The sequence below is a fragment of the Leuresthes tenuis genome, unplaced genomic scaffold (genome assembly GCF_036924035.1).
Source record: "Leuresthes tenuis unplaced genomic scaffold, fLeuTen1.0.hap1 SCAF_14, whole genome shotgun sequence".
Taxonomy (NCBI): domain Eukaryota; kingdom Metazoa; phylum Chordata; class Actinopteri; order Atheriniformes; family Atherinopsidae; genus Leuresthes; species Leuresthes tenuis.
The window spans coordinates 15719180-15740136 of record NW_027325368.1 but is presented as its reverse complement, the minus strand read 5'-3'; the positions used below and the strand labels follow the sequence as shown (position 1 = coordinate 15740136).

Below are 20957 nucleotides of genomic sequence, written 5' to 3'. Positions count from 1 at the left end.
ATTGCTGCCAACTTTGAATCTCCTCAGAATGGAAACAATCGATAGCTTTTGGACTTTCAACCTCACCCTTTAGACAGAAATGATTAATTAAAAAAATCAAATAGCTCCCTAAAAAAATGGTTGGGGGGGGTGGGGGGGGGGGGGGGGTCTGTCTTCTAGCTTGGCTTGTAATAACAGCACTCGGCGCGGAAATGAGCACATTAGATTGGATGATAATGAAAGGGAAGTGTCTGGCACTGTGTTAGGCCTGGGACATTTCACTGCAGGGAGAGTTTGATAGTGCCTAAGGGGATGTGACAACTTACACAGCAGGAAATCCAAAGGCTGATTACCTGATAGACATTTCATGCTGCAAATAAGTTCAGTATAGTGCAATTTTATATTCCACGGACTTGTGAATCTAGAGCAAACTGTACAGAAAAAAAAGAAAAAATGCAGCATCGAAATTATACTTCTTTCCATAAATGAATAATAACATCTAAAATTGACAGTCTGTGTTCTCCACTGGTGGTCTTGAACACTCAACTTCAATAATAATTACAAATAACTGCTTACCCATATATTACCTCTGACTCACAGCTCTCTCACTCCTTTCTGTGGAAGTGACACATCCCCCTGTGAATGCACAATTGATGCACTCTGCTAAAGGCAGCTTCGTCTGTTCTTTCCAACTGCCTGGAGCACAGACTAGCAGTGACCTCCACCCCAAATGAATGACCCCAAATTCAGCCATCTTGATCTTGTGAAAGCTTACAGGAATGCTTGTGGGGTTTGAGGCAGAAAACAGAAATTAAATATTCATCTTCAAGGTGTACAGGGAGATAACGGAGAATCGGTGCATCATTTCTTATGTACACAGAGGTTTATGGTGGATAGCATTACAAATATGTGTATTCGGCTACTGGTTTCAAGAAGATTACCATTTGTAACAGCAAGGGGGTTGTATGGTAGACTTGCCCCCCAAGTAAAATACATTCTTCTTTGTCTTTCATCTTTGTGCATATTCACTAATGTCTAGCTTTAGGGTTTAATAAAGGGAATTAGGCAATTATTGTTTGTACGTTGTGTGTCCATCTTTTTTCTCCTACAAGCGAGATTTATCTTTGCATCTCTTCATATGCATGTTTTTTTTTTTTTAATCTAATTAACTGTGTGCACTCTTGGCTCCTATTGGTGGTCCAACCTCCCTTTGAAACAAAAATACAACAGACTAGCACATCAAGATTTTTACACTAACTTCATAAAGTTAAACATACAGCATGCAAGATGACATGTCCATGTATTGAGTAAAGATACAGCCAACAGCCGAGTTTGATTACATTGAGAGACCTTTGTCAATTCCCAAAGGTTAAGACAATTATCAGTTGTTTTAAACAGTTGTTTTAAAATCTCTGAAATAGCCACTGGTTATTAATATTTTGTGTGCTTTCAAAAATCCACGCCAATAAGGAAACATGGAAACATAGTGTGCTGAGGGCTTGACATCTTGCACAGGGAAATCTGTTAGCTTATCTGGATCTTTGCTTCAGTAATTAGAATTGAGTATAATTTTATACAAACTCAACAGAGGGACCCTCTGTGATATCCCGCTAAAGTCAATTAGATCAATGCCCTGATGCAGTATAACAAGATTATATCACTAAAGAGTAAGCATAGAATTATATTGTACAAATTTGTGTAATTTCATGGATACAAATATCTACTCCCCACTGGCAATATATAAAGGCTAAACAGTGCAGGTCCTCGTGGATTTCTGAAAATCATGACATTTTATACTGACACAGGAATCCCCATGATAAGGTCTCAGTCAGACTGTGCAGACAGGCAGGAACTACAAGTCCTACATCAGTATAAAGTTAAGGAAAAAAGAGAGAAAAAAAACAAACACCACATCTCAACTGTCAAAAACTGTCTGAAAATAGTCAGCAAAATCCCAAAGTGGAAATGTCCTCTCCTTCAAAAGTCATGGCTCACATGGAGCCAAAGTCTATGGCATATGTGTGTCTCAAACAAACTAAATAAAACCAAACTGAGGAGGGAATATTAGTAACCAAGAGGACATAAGCATGTTTTCACAAGAGCAACTGTGTGTATCTTCGTAGGCGTGAGTGGCACCATTTCAAGTGAGGAAAGAGGAGGATTATAGCTGGTGGTACTGCTGTCAGGGTAAACAGCAAATCCTTCTAGATCAATAAAACTTCTCTCCACCCTTCTGGCTGTTGTGGGAATACAGCAGAAAACATGTGTTGAGATATTTAAAGTGAAGTCCTATAATTACCACATTGGGTCATGTCAGCTGCTTTTTATGATTTGACTTCAGGCTTGACACATTTCTGAGGTAAAGTGTCCTTTTTGACATGCTGTTTTTGCTGCTTTATATTTATCCAAGCTAACAATACACCACTTTAAACTGACAAGGATGTCCAAACACAGAAGCTTAGGACGTTGAATGAATTACTTTGAAGCATAGGCACTCAACATGTTCGATTGATAAGTTGCTACTACCGTGTATGAAAAACAAATGGTAACATTGCTGCTGAGAAATGTTAACGTCTGCTGTTTATATTTTAGAAGCACAGATTACAATGAGTGGTCCAAAGCAAATTTTCAAAACAGAGTGCACGCCAATCAGTCCTAACATTAAAACTACTGATAGGTAATATGGCAACAACACTCCCCTACAGTACCAGCTTCCCCCAGCAGAAAAGTGGTGGGTCCTAACCAAAGTACCCATCAAAGAGTCTGAGTTGTTCAAACGGCCTCCTAAAATCCCCAGATATCATTCTGATGCGAGCTGATCGCATCTGTAGGAAGCCAGCCCATTCCACAAAGACCACACCCCACAGGACCAAAAAGATATACAGCAAAGAGATCAGCACCAGACCCTGCAGGCTACACTCAGATGTTCTCTGTTCATACTCTGACAAGTCAGAATTCTTTTGGGGGCATGACAAGGATATTAGACATGTGGTCCTAATGTTGTTGATCAGTGCGCTTGCAATGGAAATATTTATTATTGTTTCATTTGTTTATCTATTTTTTGTCATATGTTACTGCCACTTCCAATCGTGTAACAAGCATGCACACAGGTACGCCATAGTAAGGATCAACCAGGTGTTTTAGCACTAAAACAATTTATCATTACCATATTATTTTTCTAAGGTTACATAATTTACTGACCTTATGCTAAACTACTATATTTACAGACATGCAATGTTACCATTGTATTGTTTGCTGTACTGTCTATTAAAGGCTGAAAATGTATAGTGTATGTACGACTAACAATAACATTAAACCCATTTAACACTGGAATAGGCAGTGGTGCAACTTTCCCTAGCTGTATTTTGTGAGAGGAGAACCTGAAGTCATGAGTGAAGCCAACAGTGAAAGCAAGGGAGGGGGTGAGTAGATGTTTGTAGCCAGCTAACTTTACGAGCAGGGCTTGGTCATGTTGAAATACTCTGAACGAGTGGTTTTGTTCTGAAAGGCCAGACTGTTCTCACACGCTGTGAGCTTAGCAGCCATTCGCTGTACAACAAACATTGAGCACGTGAATGAGCAACTGGTCAAAAGCCTCTTTGCAAACATTTAATCAACATGACCTATGAGCATGTGCTGCCACTTGGACAGTAAATATAAATATGTATAAACATACACAAATGTTCTGAAGTCTATTATGGCATGTGAATATATACACATAGCAATGGGACCTTCCATAATCTCTTAAAGCTGAGATTTGTTTCTAATCATGATAATCATGAGTGAAAATAAATATTTCAAACATCAAGCAACAGAGAAAAAAAAAAAAAAAGAATGCTGGCAAAATATTTGGTTACTTTTGCAGAAGATGTCTAAACTCTTGGCAATAAGTAGTGTAGCTTAGGAAACTTCAAAGACGACTTTATTAGAGAGGAAATACTTGGATCATAAAATGTGCAAGGAGAAAAAGCAATCGAAAAAGGAGGGGGTCATCTGCGGGGCAGGCAAGCTCAAACAGTGTGCTTTTCATTCTATGCTCTATTTCTCTTATCCACCCTGCACCCCTGCCTATTATTTTGTGTTCTTAAACGATCTGTCCACCAACAGTTCGAGGTTCAAGTCATCTTTCTTCTACCTCCTGCTTTCCCTGCCCTCTACCACAAACTCACTCTTTGTTCTTGTTGCTGCCTTTTGTAACCCAGCTGGTAACCAAATGATTATTCTAAATGCCACTAGTAGCTACAGTAACTTGTAAGTCTCAGCAGTACCTGGGCATTCAGTCTTGGCTTCATTTTACTTTTCTCTACTCCAAACAGCTTTATCTTTTAAAAGCTTTGTCTATGGTCTGTTGCCTTTTGACCTCACATCTCTCTTGTTCCAGCTGGCAGCTTTGGGATTTGGAAATAAACCAATGCTAGAGTCGATCTACTTCCCGTGAGACAAAGACCTAACGGATGTGCAAAACTGCTGTGACACTGTCAACAATGAAGTTGACTTTGAGAGAATTTATCTCAAATTCTACTGCTGCAAAAACTCAATTCATAGTTGAGTGTTGTTAAATGTTTGACTCAAATGCTGTCCAGTGTGTTGCTAAAATTCATAAAATCTGTTTAAAATTTCTAAAAGCTCCCAGTTAATCAATTTAAAAGCTGCATTAAGGGTGCCACGTGATTTTGTAGACCTGGCTGGTAGCCTAGAGCCCTCTGTCATGCTCTTTTGCAGCCTGGCAAGGTTCTTAAAGAAGTGATGGCTCAGAGTTTTGGGCAGGATCAGGCAGGATCAAAAATATAATAATCAGCATAGGAAAAGTAGGCATGTTGGCAATAACAGAGAAACCAGGAATATCATCTCTTTTGTTTCAAGTTTTTTAGAGTTTGTTTTGATGATTTCATCCTGACTAACTGGGTCTTGTGATGGGGAGTGTCTGCATGACTAATCGGGAGATGGTGAGAAACTCCAAACCTTTTAAACTAGTTTTGGCAAAGTAACGATTCATCTTTAACTGCAAACGGTGTGTCTCTTGCTAAATAAGAATACAAATGTAAAAACAAACAAAAAAAACAAAAACCTGCCTTTAATTTACATTTCCATATTTGTTGGTCCAAACCTATTTGACTATTAAACCAAACAGACTGAAAAGCTTCACCAGTGATTGCCTCTATGGGCAAAATAAAATCAATCCAAACGAAAAGGTCACAGATTCAAACTAATTAAAATGAAACATACATCATTTTGAGTCAGAGTGGTTATTAGCTTTAGCTTGGCACACATGCAGAATCAGGGGGAAACGGCTAGCTGTGCTTGGGCTGGAGAGAACAGCATCGTTGTGTTACGGGATGATCACTTTACAAAAATCTTTATGACTGGCTGCAATCTGTCAGAGAACAAGGATTTCATTAAATGAAATGAACTTCACACACAAACTTGACCTTGAAGGATGTCTGAATTCCACTTACACCACCTCCAAGCTTGTCTTTTTGGCCTAGATGATCCATTTTTGTCTGGAGATATTTATATTAATGAATATTTAAAGTTATTGTCTTGAACTTTACCTGAGTGTGACACCTGTGCAGAGAGTGCAGTGTCTGTCTCTGTGGTGCTTTGCCTCAATGAAATAGGGCTATTTACGGCTGTGGTTGGGTGGGAATTACACACCCTTACATTGGTTACAACTGCTTTGGCATTACTTAAGAGGTCCCAGAGTGATTTTACCAAGACCAGGTTGGTTTATTGAGTGGTTGCACTGCTACAGCTATATGGCTGAAAGTCCTATGGCTCAAATTACTCGTGACTATTGCACTCTAAAAGCCTGGTCTCTAGAGTGCAATAAAAGGTGCTACGGCACTTACAAATGCGCCCTTTCACACTGTTTGTCTTACAGATTATTCTGTAATCAAATCAGATACATGTGGACAGCACTGATTGAGTCAAGTTAACTCATCTGTGTCATATTCCTTTTATCTCAACCTCATATATACAATGATTAATCATAACAATGTGACCACAGAGAATGTCTTCCTCATACCATCAATGGTGTCTGAGCAGACAGGACAAAAAAACGGCTGAGGACGTCCTGGAGTGTCTGGTACCAGGACAGTAACAATAGATCCTTTGCATCAGTGATAACATCTTTGTAGATTTATTCCCACAGATGTCATCAGATCCCGTAAGGAGGATTTCTGGTCTGTTTATGTAGGCAACGGTTCCTCTCAGCAGATAATGGCAAAATGAGCAGTATTACTTGATTTACCTGTTAGTGGTTTCAAAATTGTGGTTGATTGGTACATTTTCTCTCTATTTTTACAGTGACTAGAGCTCCGTGTGGTGAAACAAGGCAGTCTGAATGCTTGTCTCTGTATTTGTTTTTGTAACCAGGCTCATAGTTTGGTAGCTGTTGACTGGGTTTTATCAGATTGCTGGGTCAATGAAAATAAAAGCTGATCATAGTTCCTTCTAATCCAGCAGACCTTGGTCTCGTGGAGACGTGACCCAGAGCTAATAGCGGTCTGAAATGCTATTTAGACTTGGGTTTGGGGTTTTCCAGCATCCTCTGTTCCAAATTAATTAAATCACACACACAAAAAAAGAAGGTTTTGAGTGTGAGCCCTGGTGCTCAAGGTTACACTTCCTGGATTCATAAAGTCAAAAATATCTCATTGACATTTGTGTGTCTTGTCTTGTCGTGGTCGGGAGTAGTACACAAGTCCAGCGATAGGTAAACTCAATCAAACACATTCTTTAGGGTTCACCCAATGCCTAGTGTTTTTCTTGGTATGCTCTGTAGGCCACTGTGACCTGGGAAAACCCCAGATAGTGAGGGAGTTAGAGCAGAAACTGACAAGTGGGCAGGGCATTGAGTTTTAAGAGAGAGAGAGAGAAAGAAATGAAAATGATGCATGGCTTGGCAATATGATTTACTGAGAATGTGGATATATTTACTGGTAATCACATACTGTGATTATCACATATTTTGATAACCTGGTACCCAGGAGGTGTTTGATATCATTAGAGCCATTCTATTGCTATTTCTGCCTGCAGGCTATGCAAGACAATATCTATTCTTGTTCACACTTAGCCCATTACTCGCCTACATCCAGCCCTACATGTTTCATATCAGTGCAACTCCAGGCTAATGAACATCTATCGATTTATCTCACAATCACTGCAACTGAAAAGTGCCAAATTAATTTGGTTCACTCTATAGCTTCCAAATGCTAATGTACTCATGAAAGGCTAAAAGAAATTACAAAGTATCTTAAGTTAATCAAATTGGGCTACAAGTGTAATAACTTCAGATTTAGTTGCCGGTCTGACAAAACATGCTGCTACACTGCATCCATGTGGTTGACAGTATGTACTGAAAGTGCACAGTATCCACTGTTCAAAGTATTAAGACATGCTGAGATTTAGAGGCTCAAAGATGAGGTTCTGACAGTGCTTAAAGAAATAGTTACTTTTAACAGCATTGGTTCATTTGAGGCTTGTATTTTACAGTACAATGTGGTTTTCACGAGTCTTATAAACATACAGTATCTTTTGATATACTCTAAAATCAAGCTTAGCATTTTTGTCCAAACCTTATGGACTCACTTATCGACATGATCTCACTCTTGGGTTTTGGCATTTTTACTTTATGCTTGCGGAAAAGAAAGCAACTGCAGATGGAAACACACAGACTTCACATAGTGTGGTTTTAACTTGTTTGATATCATTAAGTTAAAAGGTCATCATCTCAAACCAAGTAAGGTCACTCAATAACCTCATTTTTCTTTTTTAATTGTTAGATTGGTCACATTGGTCTGTTGTTCAGTGGCTAGTGTTTTTCCTGAAAGGAATGCAAAGCCACACTTTCCAACTGAAGCTATGATACAGTAAAGATTCTACTGAAATGATAAACTGTCTGCTGGTTATGGAAATCAGTTTTAATTTGCAACAAACAAATTATCATATGTTCTTGGTTGAGGGCCAGCGGCATTCATCATTGGATAATTTGGCCTCTGTGGGTAAGCCGAGTCTACACCAAACCAAAGAAATTTTAATTTGCATCTTTTTTTTGTAGCTAAGCAAAGAAACCAACAATGATGCTCTGCCACAGCTATGGATTTATGTGAGTCACTGATGACATGAAAGTTAAACAAATGATAAAAGCAAAAAGATCAATATCCTTATCTAATGCTAGAGATAGACAACTGAAAACAAAGTGTTGAAGATTTCATCGTCTCTAATGGCAATTACTTAGATTACAACTATAACTAGCCCATGGTTGCTTTGAGGACATTCCCAGGCACGACTGTCCTTCGGTCTGTCACTGGGTGTAACTGCTCCCCACCTCAATGTGTCGCCTGCTCTGATGTACCAGCAGACATACTGCAGGCTGAGTCACAGACCACACAGACCTCTGGTGGAAAAAAAAAAAATACTAAGCAGCAACAAACCTGCTTATGTCCACTATACCCACACAAAAACTGCAGGCAGGCAGAAATCCTTTACCCACAAAACACTAATGTTTTTCTACATGTGCTTCACCGACACAGTACTTACACTTACAAAAATACAACATTTGTCTGGTCAGGTCAGTTATGTGTTACACTGTAATCTAAAAACCATTAATTGTTGAATGATTACTGATGTAGTTTACATTTAATTCTTGACAACAACATAAATGTATCAACTGGCCTTCTTTTCCCTTTTTCATTAATCTCTTACTGTATGCAAATTAAATAAACTACACCATCTCCAACTACAGCACAAATAAGTCAAGTTGCAAAGTAAAAATAAAATTGCCTGCACTTAGACTCACAAATACAAAGATTATAACCTCTTAGGTAAACTGATAAACACATAACTGCTTCAATGACGCTGTCTTACCAGTAGATGGTAGCATTAGCCTTCTTATATTTTACTCTGTTTTGCCAGACACATTTATCTCTAAGGTATTGTGTGTGCTCTGTTTAGCGGTAGTAGAGAAGAATGAGAGAGATATGACAAAGGAAATGGCTGAGACGTCAAAAACAGAGTGGGTCACAGAAAATACATACACACAGAAGAAATAAAAGAAAGAAAGAATATACAAAATGTTGAGATTTGAGTCCATCTCCTCATCCTGCCACATGTCTACATGCCGAGGAGGGCATAGATAACTGAGGTTAGAGGTCTGGAGGGACAGTTGGTGTTTGGAAGGCTGACAAGGGCAGGCAGGGGCAGAGCCAAGAGAGTAAACTATGCCCCAGAGCACAGACGGGTGGAGTGGACCGAGATCCTTTGGTGTGGTACGACCACCTGTTTGTCTGTCTGTCTGTCTTATACTGCTCAGAATGGCATGATCTAAGGCTTTGGGTTTACAGCTTCAGTGTAAACTAAAAACCAGTCAAGGGGTTAACCTTTAATCATTTATGTGTTTATTTTTTCATCCGTATGTGCAAGGCTGTTTTTTTTAAATCACAGAATAGCTCTGAGTATTCAGACATAACCACATGCGAAAGAGGGAGATCTGAGAGGGTGTTGAGTAAGGAGGGTCAGAGTTCAGACTGCTGCTGCAGGGGGCACATGGGAGCACTTTTCACACCCATCCCCTGCCATGAACTCATACACACATGCAGACACCGACATCCGCAACATACATTTGTTACGTCCATACACAGTCAGTTTAGGGGCACATAACCCTCACATACTCAGAGAGACAACCATGGTCCCCAGACACTCAGTAAGATAGACATTTGAGAGCATATTATAGATAGAGAGATAAAAAGTCAGCTTTAACTGCAGCTACCCAACACCAAAATAACATATATAGGATTATGCACTGCAGTGTTGTGCAAACTGCTATTAAGGTCAAGGAGTTAGAGAGAGTGACTGTATTGCAGTCGAAGTGAAGAAGGGCAAAGGTTAGGGATATGTTATCCAAATGAAGTCAGGCAGATGGTAGCATTGACAAACACGTGGACAAAATGGCTTTCTTGGCGGAAATCCCAGCCATAACTATCATGTTTGCCATGAGCAGACTTTTCTGTCAATCAGCCAGAGGTTAGAAATGGTACACATCATCATAAGTCATAAGTCATAAGTTGAATCTGAGAAGTCTGAATTTGAGTTAAGAGGCTTGGACCAAAGTTACATAAATGTACCATGGCAGCATGAGTCATAGACAGATTCATTTCCTCAAAGATCTAGCATTAACTGTACACTTTTTTTTAGTCCAATACTGATTCTATAAATCTTCTCTTACCATGACTTTAACTTTTACTGTCTATTTTTAGGCTGGTGAGAGTTTTTAAGACAGAAAAGAATGTTATAGCTATGATTGTGGCTTTGTAATAATCTACTGAGAATGTCATCAACTGTGTTTAACACTTCATTTAGTATAGAAGTGCTAGAGAAATAGTGAACAAAATACTACAGTACTACAAACTACTATTTTCTTTTAGTTTCTTACAAGTTACTAATCTTTGTTTGGAAATCATTCAATAATGAATAATCATTTTTTAAAAAGTAGTGTAGTATTGTGCACTTAGTCAGAAACCTGCACACAGATGACATTTATGATGTAGAATGTCACTGAAATCTTAAATTTCAGTTTTGCTGTTTTATATGACTCTGATTGATTGGCATTTCTTTAGTTAGCTCCTTTGCATTTGACGCACCTTAATTTATTACTCCTCTGCAACAGTGAACACCTGTTGGTCTTCCGTTATCCTTACTTGTGTTTTTCGGATTGAATTTCCCTGATCATATCTTAAAAATCTTTGGTTATATGCCTTTGTTGATGTTTTTTTCCTGGTTTTCATAGCTGGTTTCATTCTTAATCAAAATTCTTATACTAGTCTTTGGGCAATCTAAAACATCTCAAATTGCCTCATTATCTGCTATGTTGCTGTGCTATATAAATTAAGCTGCACTAAGCCTTTTAGCGATCATTTTCATAATTCAAATATTCAAGCTTTATTTATTCAAGCAACAAACATAATGTTCTGAAACATGCTCTTCTGTTCTTTTCCTGGTATGACCTTTGGTGGACAAAACCTCAGCAATAAATATACCTGGGCACATTTGAGTATTGACTATTTTCAAATCCTCATGAACTGGTTACGAAAAGGAAGTGTCGCTAGACCTACCACTGAATAAACAGCTATCTTTTGTGTAACCGCTATGGCTATCAATGAAAGAGCAATGTAGAAAGATAATTAAAATAATGAGTTTGTCAAACACACATACACACAAAAATACACATACTCAACAAACACATTCACATAATCAAATACTGGATTCTTGTGGTGCCGTCTATATCATATATTTATATTTTGTCAGTGTGTCTACACTTTGTGGAACAAATTATTAAATTTCATGTTATGTTGAGGCGCTCAGCTGCCCTAGTTCTAACACAATGCAGGCCTACAGTTGTGGGCTGTGAGAAGATTTGCTAGCTGATGAATTGACCAACATTATTGAGCAATAATGACTGCATGGCAAAACTGTTTGGCCCAAGCTCTTAGAGACAGGCCAAAAAGCTAGCCAGAGCAGTAAGAAATGGAGCTGCTTCTCTTCGAGAATGAGCCAAGTCTACACGCTCCAAGCTTAGTAAAATCTGGCAACCATGTATGAACTAGATCCAGTTCATATTTGGTGCTGGCTTGTGTTGTAACTTGCACACAATCAGACACAAATGGCTTGACTTTTGACAAATATTTATGGCAATATCTTCAATCTTTCATAACTCCAAATAATTTTTTTACTTTTCTCTCTGAGCAACAGACACTTTATGTAGAGATACAAATTTGACCAAGCTGGGGAACAGTGTTCAGCAGTCAAGAAACAAACTAGGAGGAAGCAATTTTAAAAGTCAACAGTAGTTCACCAATACACCTTTAAAAGTTCTATCCTGTACTTTATTTATATTTGCTTTACAGGAATGTGTTTTCATTGGTCAATAGGTAAGTAATGTGTGTGTGTGAGGGGGGGGCAGCAGGGTAAAGTGTATATGGACATATTAATATAGGGCGGGACTTTCCCTTCATTCTGCACTTCTTCCGTGCAGAGGCCGCATTCCCAGCACCACTCAGGGGGCTCCAGTGAGCAAGCCACGATACCAAACCCACCCGGAATTCTAGGAACGTTTTCCCTGTGGTTTCAGGTTACCGCATACACACGCTAAACACAGATCACAGGCACACACACAACAGCCTCCACAGTAGTGTACTGTACTTTTGTTATTTGTACAGAGTTGGTTTTGTTAGCTTTCCTTCTCTCCCCTCATGCCCTTCATTCATTTTTGTTTTAAACTCACATACCTTTCCAGCGGGTAAGATGAAGACTTAGACTTGCTCTTGAACTAGCAATTGGGCTCAAACCAGACGTTTTGTTCAGATTCTCACTACTATGATAAATGCCACACTCAAAACTTGAACATATATACACTTTGACACTTAAATCCTACAAGGAATGCTGACAAAGTTAAACATGGGCCTCAAAGTCAACGCATAGGTAAAGTTTGCATCATACATCCATCTATCCATTTTCTATACCCGTTTTATCCAATTCAGCATTGTAGGGGGGGGGGGGCTTTTCCAGCTGCCATCGGACAAGAGGCTTGTCAGTCAATCACATTGCCCATTGCATCATACAATGTTCAGCAAATGTCTCTATAAAAAGCTCAATCAACTCTGAACTACAATTGTCAAAAGGATAGCAGTGTCTGCCCAAAAAATGTCAAAACAGAGAGATTTATAAGTCAAAAGTGTTCACACAATGATTGATGTAGTGAGCGTGTGTCTGAATTGTTTGTGTATATGCTGTCTGGAAAATACAGAAATAGTGTGATGGTCTAAACGGCCATCATCCCCTGTGCACCCACCATCAATCTGTATGCTCAAAGCAGAGGTCTAAAGCTGGAATTTCACTGCCTTTAAACAGTGTTAAAATGTTTCCCGAACTGAGTGAGAAGGTAATTTTGTGTACCTAATATACTATCAGTCAAGTTGTTTTTTCGAACATGGGCTTTCTGTTTCTATTATTTTTAATTGCACTGAAAATCTACCACTTTACCACTTCAACAAGTGGTGCGCGTCTTCTCACACTAGGTGGCCAATTTTTCAAGTTTTAGTTATAAAAAGTTACTAATGACAACATGATATATAATGAACCATTTTGGCTTTACATTTTAAATCAAAATATATAGTAATAAATGGATTCCCAAATGTGTCCATGAACACCCAGACATGCAGAGACAGTCCTGATATTGCAATATACATGATACGCTTCACAGTTTGCATGCCAAGAACTAACAAGCACTTCACAGCATAGCTGTGGGGGTTTTGATTAGATAAAATTCCCCGTAATATGGAGGGTTCATCCTGGTGGATGATTTGACTCCTTTGTTTCAATAATTTGGATGGCATGTTGTTTATGTGTGCAACTGAAACACTGTGTTAACAGTGGTGCTGACATCAAAAGGGAAGCACTTTGAGGTTCTGTCTTTTGTTTACTGGTGTGATTCATTAGAATGTGTGACAAAGTGAACAGATATTCTTAAGAGGCAAACTCCCTAACTCACCCTCCTCACACACAAACAAAAATGATATGCAGAAACTATTGGCTGGCACCCAGACACGCAAGCAGTGTTGACTTCAAACAGGCTCATAGAGGCAGTTATGCAGAAAAGACAGAGGGTTCTCCTAAAGCCACCATTTATTTTAGCTACTGACCTATATCCCTCATCTATCCATGAGACTATGTGTCCTTCCAACATTGTTTTATTCACACTTAAGCCACTTCCTTTCCTCCTCCCCTCCACATCTATCCACTCTACTTGTCATCCTCTGCTATGAGTTTGATGCCTTGCCAGTGGGCGAGCACAAAGGTGAGTGAGTACACTGCCTCCCTCATCCAGTAGGAACTGCTCTAGTTAAACATGCCAGTCTATTGTGGTATTTTAATTAGATTAGCTCAACCCACTTCACAGGCTAGACATCCAACATAAGGGAGAAGCTTTGAAACTGTCCCTTCAAAACATTAATTGATAAGACTAAAATGAGCCGTAAGGAAACTTCATAAAAACACAGAAAAGAAAATGCACATGAGCATAAACTTGAAAAGTCTCAAAAAAAAAGAAACACTAGACATGTTCTAGTAAAGAAACACATTACTAGAACATGTCAAGTACCATACACACACACTACCTATACAAAGACATCTTCTGCCATTTTTCTCCCATTTATAGAATCAATAAAATCAAAACTCACAGTGCAAAATTTTTTTTCAGTCAGAATAAATAACTCTGAAAATGATATATAATCGCTGTTTTTCTCTTTCTCACTCTCTCTCACTCTTCTATTATGTGGTGATACCGTTACCCTAACCTTCACCACTGTGGCTTAATACCCATTCCTAGCTCTAACCCTAAATCTAATTTGAATATAATTCCAACCTTAATTATTAAACCAATAATTTGACCCACAAAAATGCTTCAAGCATGTGCCCACCATTTGGTTCCCATTTAACAAATTGGACCCCACAAGTATAGTGGGCTTTTTGATTTTGGACTGCATGAAGAAAGAAAAAAAACAAGTACATGTTGCATTCACTCACTGAGAGTTTCAATTCTAAAGAGAGAAGAGTCAAAGCAATGTAGAATGGGTCATACTGGGGGTATGGGAAAGGATTGGGCCACTAAATAAGAACTAAGGGAAAGCAGAGGAACAATTGAGGGAGGTACAGGAAAAAGCTTTCCAGGAACAAGGGACTTTTAGGGGGCTCTCTCCACAGACAACTCCACTTTGACTGCAAGAATGAGGGTCTAAAAGAATTTGGGAGCATAGGGTAAACTATAAAGCGCCAATAAAAACACTCAAAACCCTATAAAGGTGTTTAATGTGGACTGATTTTGACCTTTACCCAAAAAAGAGCCCTTCCTGGTTTTACTGTAGGCTCAGTGTGGCAGTGCACCATCAAGATTGAGCAACACACTTAAGACTTAACTTGCCAAATTTACCCTTAACCTTCAACCTCAGGAGAAATGGAACAGACCCAGGGCTGAAATGATCTTATAGTTTCTGAAAAAAAGCCCAGGGCTGTTTGAGTTCTGCGTGCTCTTGGTAGACATATGAATTATAGGATTAATCACAGATATCAAACACAAACGGCAGAAGGGAAATGGTAGGGGTTAAGGCTTGAGTATTTATGTCACATCAGCTGCTCTCATGAGTCTATCACAGTTCCATCATGCCCGCTTCATGATTTTTAATTCCCACATCAAACAGAGCTAGTTGAGTTCATAGGTGTTCAATTATGCACGCACAGGCTCAGAGCAGGGCGTGTTTTTCCTCTGCACATATTAATCAGTTTATTGTCAAACCTGCAAGGGTTACATTATCCATTTCAGTTACACTTTTTGCACTAAGCTCCCCCTGACCCAAGAGAATGACAAAGATAAGTCAGGGAAGAAAAAAAAGCCTATGACTCGGTGGTACTGGAAGAAGTGGAGTAATAGGGGTGAAAGCTTTACACCGCAGCACTTTCTGTGTTTCTTGTTGCAATAACAGAATGGGTTCCAGATGTCAAAATGATAAACAAATGGATTGTCAGAACCTTAGAAAAAAATCATTGCATTCAGAAGCTGTGACACTGCTGTACTGTCTGGATCATCTCTTGAGCTAATCACAAACTTTGGAATCATCCCCTAATTATGATGGTGATTCATTAGTTCTCGTTAGAACAAACACCCATATGTGCTACACACCAGCATGTGCTGAGCAACCTAATGACCCTAATTTGATATATTCTGACACCACAGAGTTAAAGAGTCAAATCACTGTTGAGAAATCATTTTCACATCACATCACAAGAAATTGAAAAAGCAAAAAGAAAAGAGAAGAAATCCTTTTCTTTCTTTCTTTTTCCAGTTCCTGGTACTTTCAGTAGTTGAGTTGGGCTTGAAATGAATGCAACCTCTTCAACAAATCAATGAGATGGCAGTGAACTGTTTCATGATTCTTACTTAAGTTCACACTTTCTGTGATTTCAGTCAATGGGTTGATTAAGACTTTTTAAGATGCCAGATAGTGACAATCGCTTCAAGCATTTCAAAACATGGACACAGTATCTAAGAGAATGTGTCTCAAAAAGGCACCAAACAACTGTTATTTACATAATTTGATGTTTTCATGTCCCGCTCCACTGTTTGGTAGAGCACATTTTTTGTGACTTTACTGTATCCTATAAAAGATTTGAAAAAGTAAACCTGACTGAGACATCTATGCCACTGGGGTTTAGGTAATGATGCTCAGAGTGAGTACATGTTATGTCATTACTTTTTCAAATCTTGATTTCTATATAAATATAACATGAAGCAATATCTAAACCTTTGAAAGAAAGAAATACATAACAATGATTCTTATAATTGCTGCCTCAAAGAAATGGAGGAGAAAAATGCAAAGAAACACTTCTCCATTGTCTTTTTTGTTAGTGTGGACATAAAACGGAAGGGATAGGGTTATTTACTATTTCTATTGTGGCAACACTATAACAAATACAAAGTCCCTTGATAATCTAAATAAAGAATGTGGTCATTTGGGTTCATCCTATTTTTCCCAGAAAAGATGGTACACAATATTCACACCTGTGGTGGTATAAAAGTTGAGACACTTGGATACATGCCAACATGCACTTTAAGTTGCAAGTACAACTGCTTGCACTCAGCCTGCTACTCTGTCATCAGACGATGAACAAAGACAAGAAGAGAATTTCAATCCCAAATGTCACTGATGTGCTTTGAAGTATTATAATGTACAAGTGTCTGTATGTGGAAGCGTGTCTCCACATTATGAATAACCCTCCAGCTGTTCACTAGCATATGGATCCCATGTGGATTGATACTGTATATGTGCGTACATGAGTCTATGTGTGGGAAAAACCCACTGACTAATCAGAGGCTTTGTGAGTGCACCACACATAAAGCAAGACATGACTTTGAAATGGATGAACACAAAAGCACCTTGGCATGTCTTCTTTGAATAGCAATATTTTCCCCTTTTCATTGTCTTGCACTTTTAATACTGCATTTTTATTTCTAAATACCGTTCATCCAGTCATCTGTGGTGTTTTCACACAGCATTTAGCACAGTCCAGGCAGTGGCAGAAGCAATGGTAGTGATGTCCAACTCTTTTCCCATGCAACCTCATAGGAGGGCCTTTGTTCCCCCTCCAGGCTTTGGGGGTCCCCACTGCAGGGCTATGCCCCTTTCCAGTGATTCCACAATGGGTCTTTATGCTGCCAAGGCCCCCCCGTCACCCTCACTCCACCGTACTTCCCTCATCAGAGGCATACGGATGTACAGGGGGCACCACGGCACCAAAACGACAACCCTTTTCATGCTCTGTGCTGTCCTCCATTTTCACATGCCAATAGAGTCAGAAAGAGTGACAGAAAGTAGCTGAATTGCAACAGGCCAAACTTAGTGCCAAATGTCTCAGTAGGGTACAGTCTTCTCATTGAAAGAAAGAGCACTTGACACCACAAGCAAAGACCTAGCACTCAACGGGGAGTGTGTCATAACACACTGTTACAACTCATTAGCAATGCTGTTGCACAAACAGTAAAATGATACTCTCACTCTCACTTAAACACACTGACAAAAGAAACAGATAATTGTCAGCTCATACAGATAAAGAAGGAACAACAAGATTTGTTAGGCATTTCCTCTGTTGTTCATTGGACGCTGAATGGGTGAAAACATTAAAACAGTCAAAAGGATGATATAATTTCTCCATCTTCCCCAAATGTATGTCCCAAATACATTTGAAAATCTCCAGTATATTGCTTATCTTGTAATAAGTCAATTCAAGCATAAGCTGAGTTTTCAACAATCCCTGAAACATCATCTTTACATCTACACAACCAACAGATTCAGAGCAATTTTTTGTGTTTCAAAAAATTTGATTTACAAGTTGGTGTACATGCCTAATTTTGGCATAATACCTTAGACCACACACATAGAAAGGGATAGAAAAACACCAGCATCCTCTTGGACTGCCAGCATCCTCTCGGAGTGGAGGCTGAGCCAAAAATCTATTCACCTTGATGGCTTCAAATAATTTAAAGACCAGGGATGTCTCATTTTCACACAAATGCGACAGGCTGCTCTCATTTAAGTTTTTAAACTTTCCAAACTCTCGAATCGTGAAAGAAAGCAATCTATCCATGCCCCTGCTGTCCATTTTCCCTGCAGTAGTCTCTCCATAACAGGTATTGGATTAATGTTTGGTGGTTGTAATGCTGTTCTGAAGCCCCTGGACTTACTTTCAACCTTTCTATAGACAATTAACTGCACTGTTGGCAAAAGACCTGAATTTATGTTTCACCAACCTCCCACAACTGCGCCAGTGAGGCAGTCTTCATTTTTTGGCAACCCAATATGACCAAAAAGTCTTAAAGCTCTCACAAAACATATTGTCTAAAAGTTACTTTTTATTCTGTCAATCGATCCAAAAGTTTTCCTTTGAAAGAACTGTTAAGCATATGCAAACTAAATAGTAGTCAAGAAAACTAACTAAAATGATCTCACTCCTCACCAGACAAGATCATATGAAAAATCTGTCTATTCCTGCACCGCTTTTTCCATTGTCACCTGTCCAAACGCATTAATATTGTATATCACTTTCATGTTTTAATCTCTGAGCATCAACCACATCTAAATGCCTCATGATTCTGTTCAGGCAGAGAGAAGATTGAATATGAATCTCCCCCTAAGGTTGGCTGGATATTTCTGTGCCTTTCTAACTCAAAACCCAGTGTTGAAAATATAGTAAAATCTTTCTCCTTCTGCATTTGGTGACTACACAAAAAAAAACTACCCCCTTCAACTTAAAATTTTAACACAAATTATCTTCCTTTCACCACTTTGTTATGGAAGAGTCAAATTTGAGTCTAATTAGAGAGTCAAAGAAGAGTCAGATTTGCTCTGTTTTAAAGGAGAACTGTAAACTCCTTACTATATGTTTACCCATGACACACAAGCCCTCACACCACCACTGCGAGTCTAGATCGTCAATTGAGTCAGTGTGAGTCTCTTGTAAGATAATTCTATCAAGTTTTCTGCTTTGCAAACTTGTCCATCCAAGCTCTCTTATTATTGTCCCTTCTACAATTTATATTTAGTGAGTTCAACTGAAGCCTTTGCAGTGAAAGGATAGAAAAGGACAAAAAGCAGAAGAAAAACAAACAAGAACCATTATGAAGAAGAGTTCCCCCTTTGATGCATGATCATAGTGTTTACTAAATTGATTTTGATTTTCTCAATGTTTAATCGCAAGCCTCCTAAAAGAAGAGAAGAGAAGAGAAGAGAAGAGAAGAGAAGAGAAGAGAAGAGAAGAGAAGAGAAGAGAAGAGAAGAGAAGAGAAGAGAAGAGGCTAAAACAAACATGATTAAAAAAATGTCTTTCAAAATGTCTTTCCATATATACAAGTAAAGGTAATATGGCTGAATCCGTCATTACAAACCAAGGCAAAATGCACTAGCTATGGAGTGTTTTTCAAGAGTGTTTAAGAAACAGCTTCAACAAGGGAAATCTTTTGCAGACTTGTGTTGGCTAAGTAATTGGAATATGCCTGAGAAAGAACATAGCCACACATGGAGTAAATGTTTCAGTCTATGAGAGATGCACCCACAGTCATTATCTGGAAAAGGGTTCCAGGGCTTTACTCATAAATCAGCACAAAACAAAAGTCTTAGAGCAGAAAGCCGCAGATAACAATCCAGTCATTTAACTTAACAAATAGGAGAGCCTTGCAACTTTGTACTGCCAGCATTCACTCAATGTGGAGATGGATTTAATAATTTCCTTATTTCTACAGTGATTAACAACAGACAGCCACACTGACTCCGATCAGACTGATATTATCCTTTTTTATCGAATGTGAACATATCTAAAATGCATGTTTAACAAAGTAAGACATAAAAGAGTAAAATTGCAGGCGAAATTGAAATGACAAGTCTGAAAGGGTGACCATCACTGAGCATCTGAAGCACTGCAATGTCACGTGGGGAAAAGGAAGATCCCAGCACTGCTGAGGTCAACTGTCAAAGCCAAGAAACAACTCACAAAATGGGGATCTGACAACGTTTATCTTACCTTTTTACAACATCATTTCCACTCCAGCAAGTGGATCCAACCCCTATGGTCTCCCCTTCACACAGCATCTCTGGCAAGGCAGCAAAGAAGGACTTGTAGCGCTGTAGTTGCAACAAGAACTCCCTGACAGAAAAACAAGCAAAAAGGCCTTAGAGCATTTCTTATACGAATACCGCATTCCTTAATTGAAAGCTATGTTCGACAACAAACGACTGAGGACTGGTTTGTACGATTATTCCACGTCGCCACATTTTTTTTTTCTAGTTTGTGAACACGCTTCTCAGCTACAGTGTGATACTCTGGGACAAAACAACTGACAACAAAACACTTCAACGAGACATGCATGTAAAAAAAAAAAACGGGACAATATTGATGGTGGCAGAAATGACAGGCTGTGAATGTCACCACTTCACTGCATCAGCACATTTTTCTCAGTTTTGCTGTGTGGTAAAGTGCTGGCTACCAGATCTGCTAACATGTGCTATTGATAAAGACACTGTCATCTTGAGCAAAACAAAGGCACAGCTTTTTGATCCAACTCACATTGTCGCCACCCATGAGGCAGAGATACAACAGGGGCCACAAGAGGCTATGTGCTCAGTCAGTCAGTGAAATCACATTAAATATGCATTAGTATTATTAATTGAGTTAAGTGTCACAGATATGTATTTGCAATACTGTATGAGTTGTCTTTTCTAAATAAATTGTGTAAGGAATTGAGAGAGATAAGTCCCTTGGGTTCATGCTTACCTAGAGAGCGCTCTCAGACTATGTTTATTGTTCTTGGAGGGTTTCAGGGGGAATGGGCTGGGATTGATAGGAGTTGAAGTCCAGGGGAGATTGTTGCAAGCAGGAGG

At 38.9% G+C, this 20957-nt stretch overlaps 1 protein-coding gene across 2 annotated transcripts in view; it reads right to left on the bottom strand.

Moving 5' to 3' along the window:
• LOC140269071 (glypican-5-like) overlaps positions 1–20957 on the bottom strand; it is a 95594-nt gene that overhangs the window by 34490 nt on the left and 40147 nt on the right. The window contains exons 5-6 of one of the 2 annotated variants that reach the window (XM_072364094.1): positions 20851–20907; positions 20101–20223 (exon numbers count right to left, since the gene is read on the bottom strand). In XM_072364094.1, the coding sequence (XP_072220195.1) occupies positions 20101–20223; positions 20851–20907 (180 nt within the window). The remainder of the gene's footprint in view (positions 1–20100; positions 20224–20850; positions 20908–20957) is intronic. The other variant, XM_072364095.1, reaches the window with a different exon arrangement.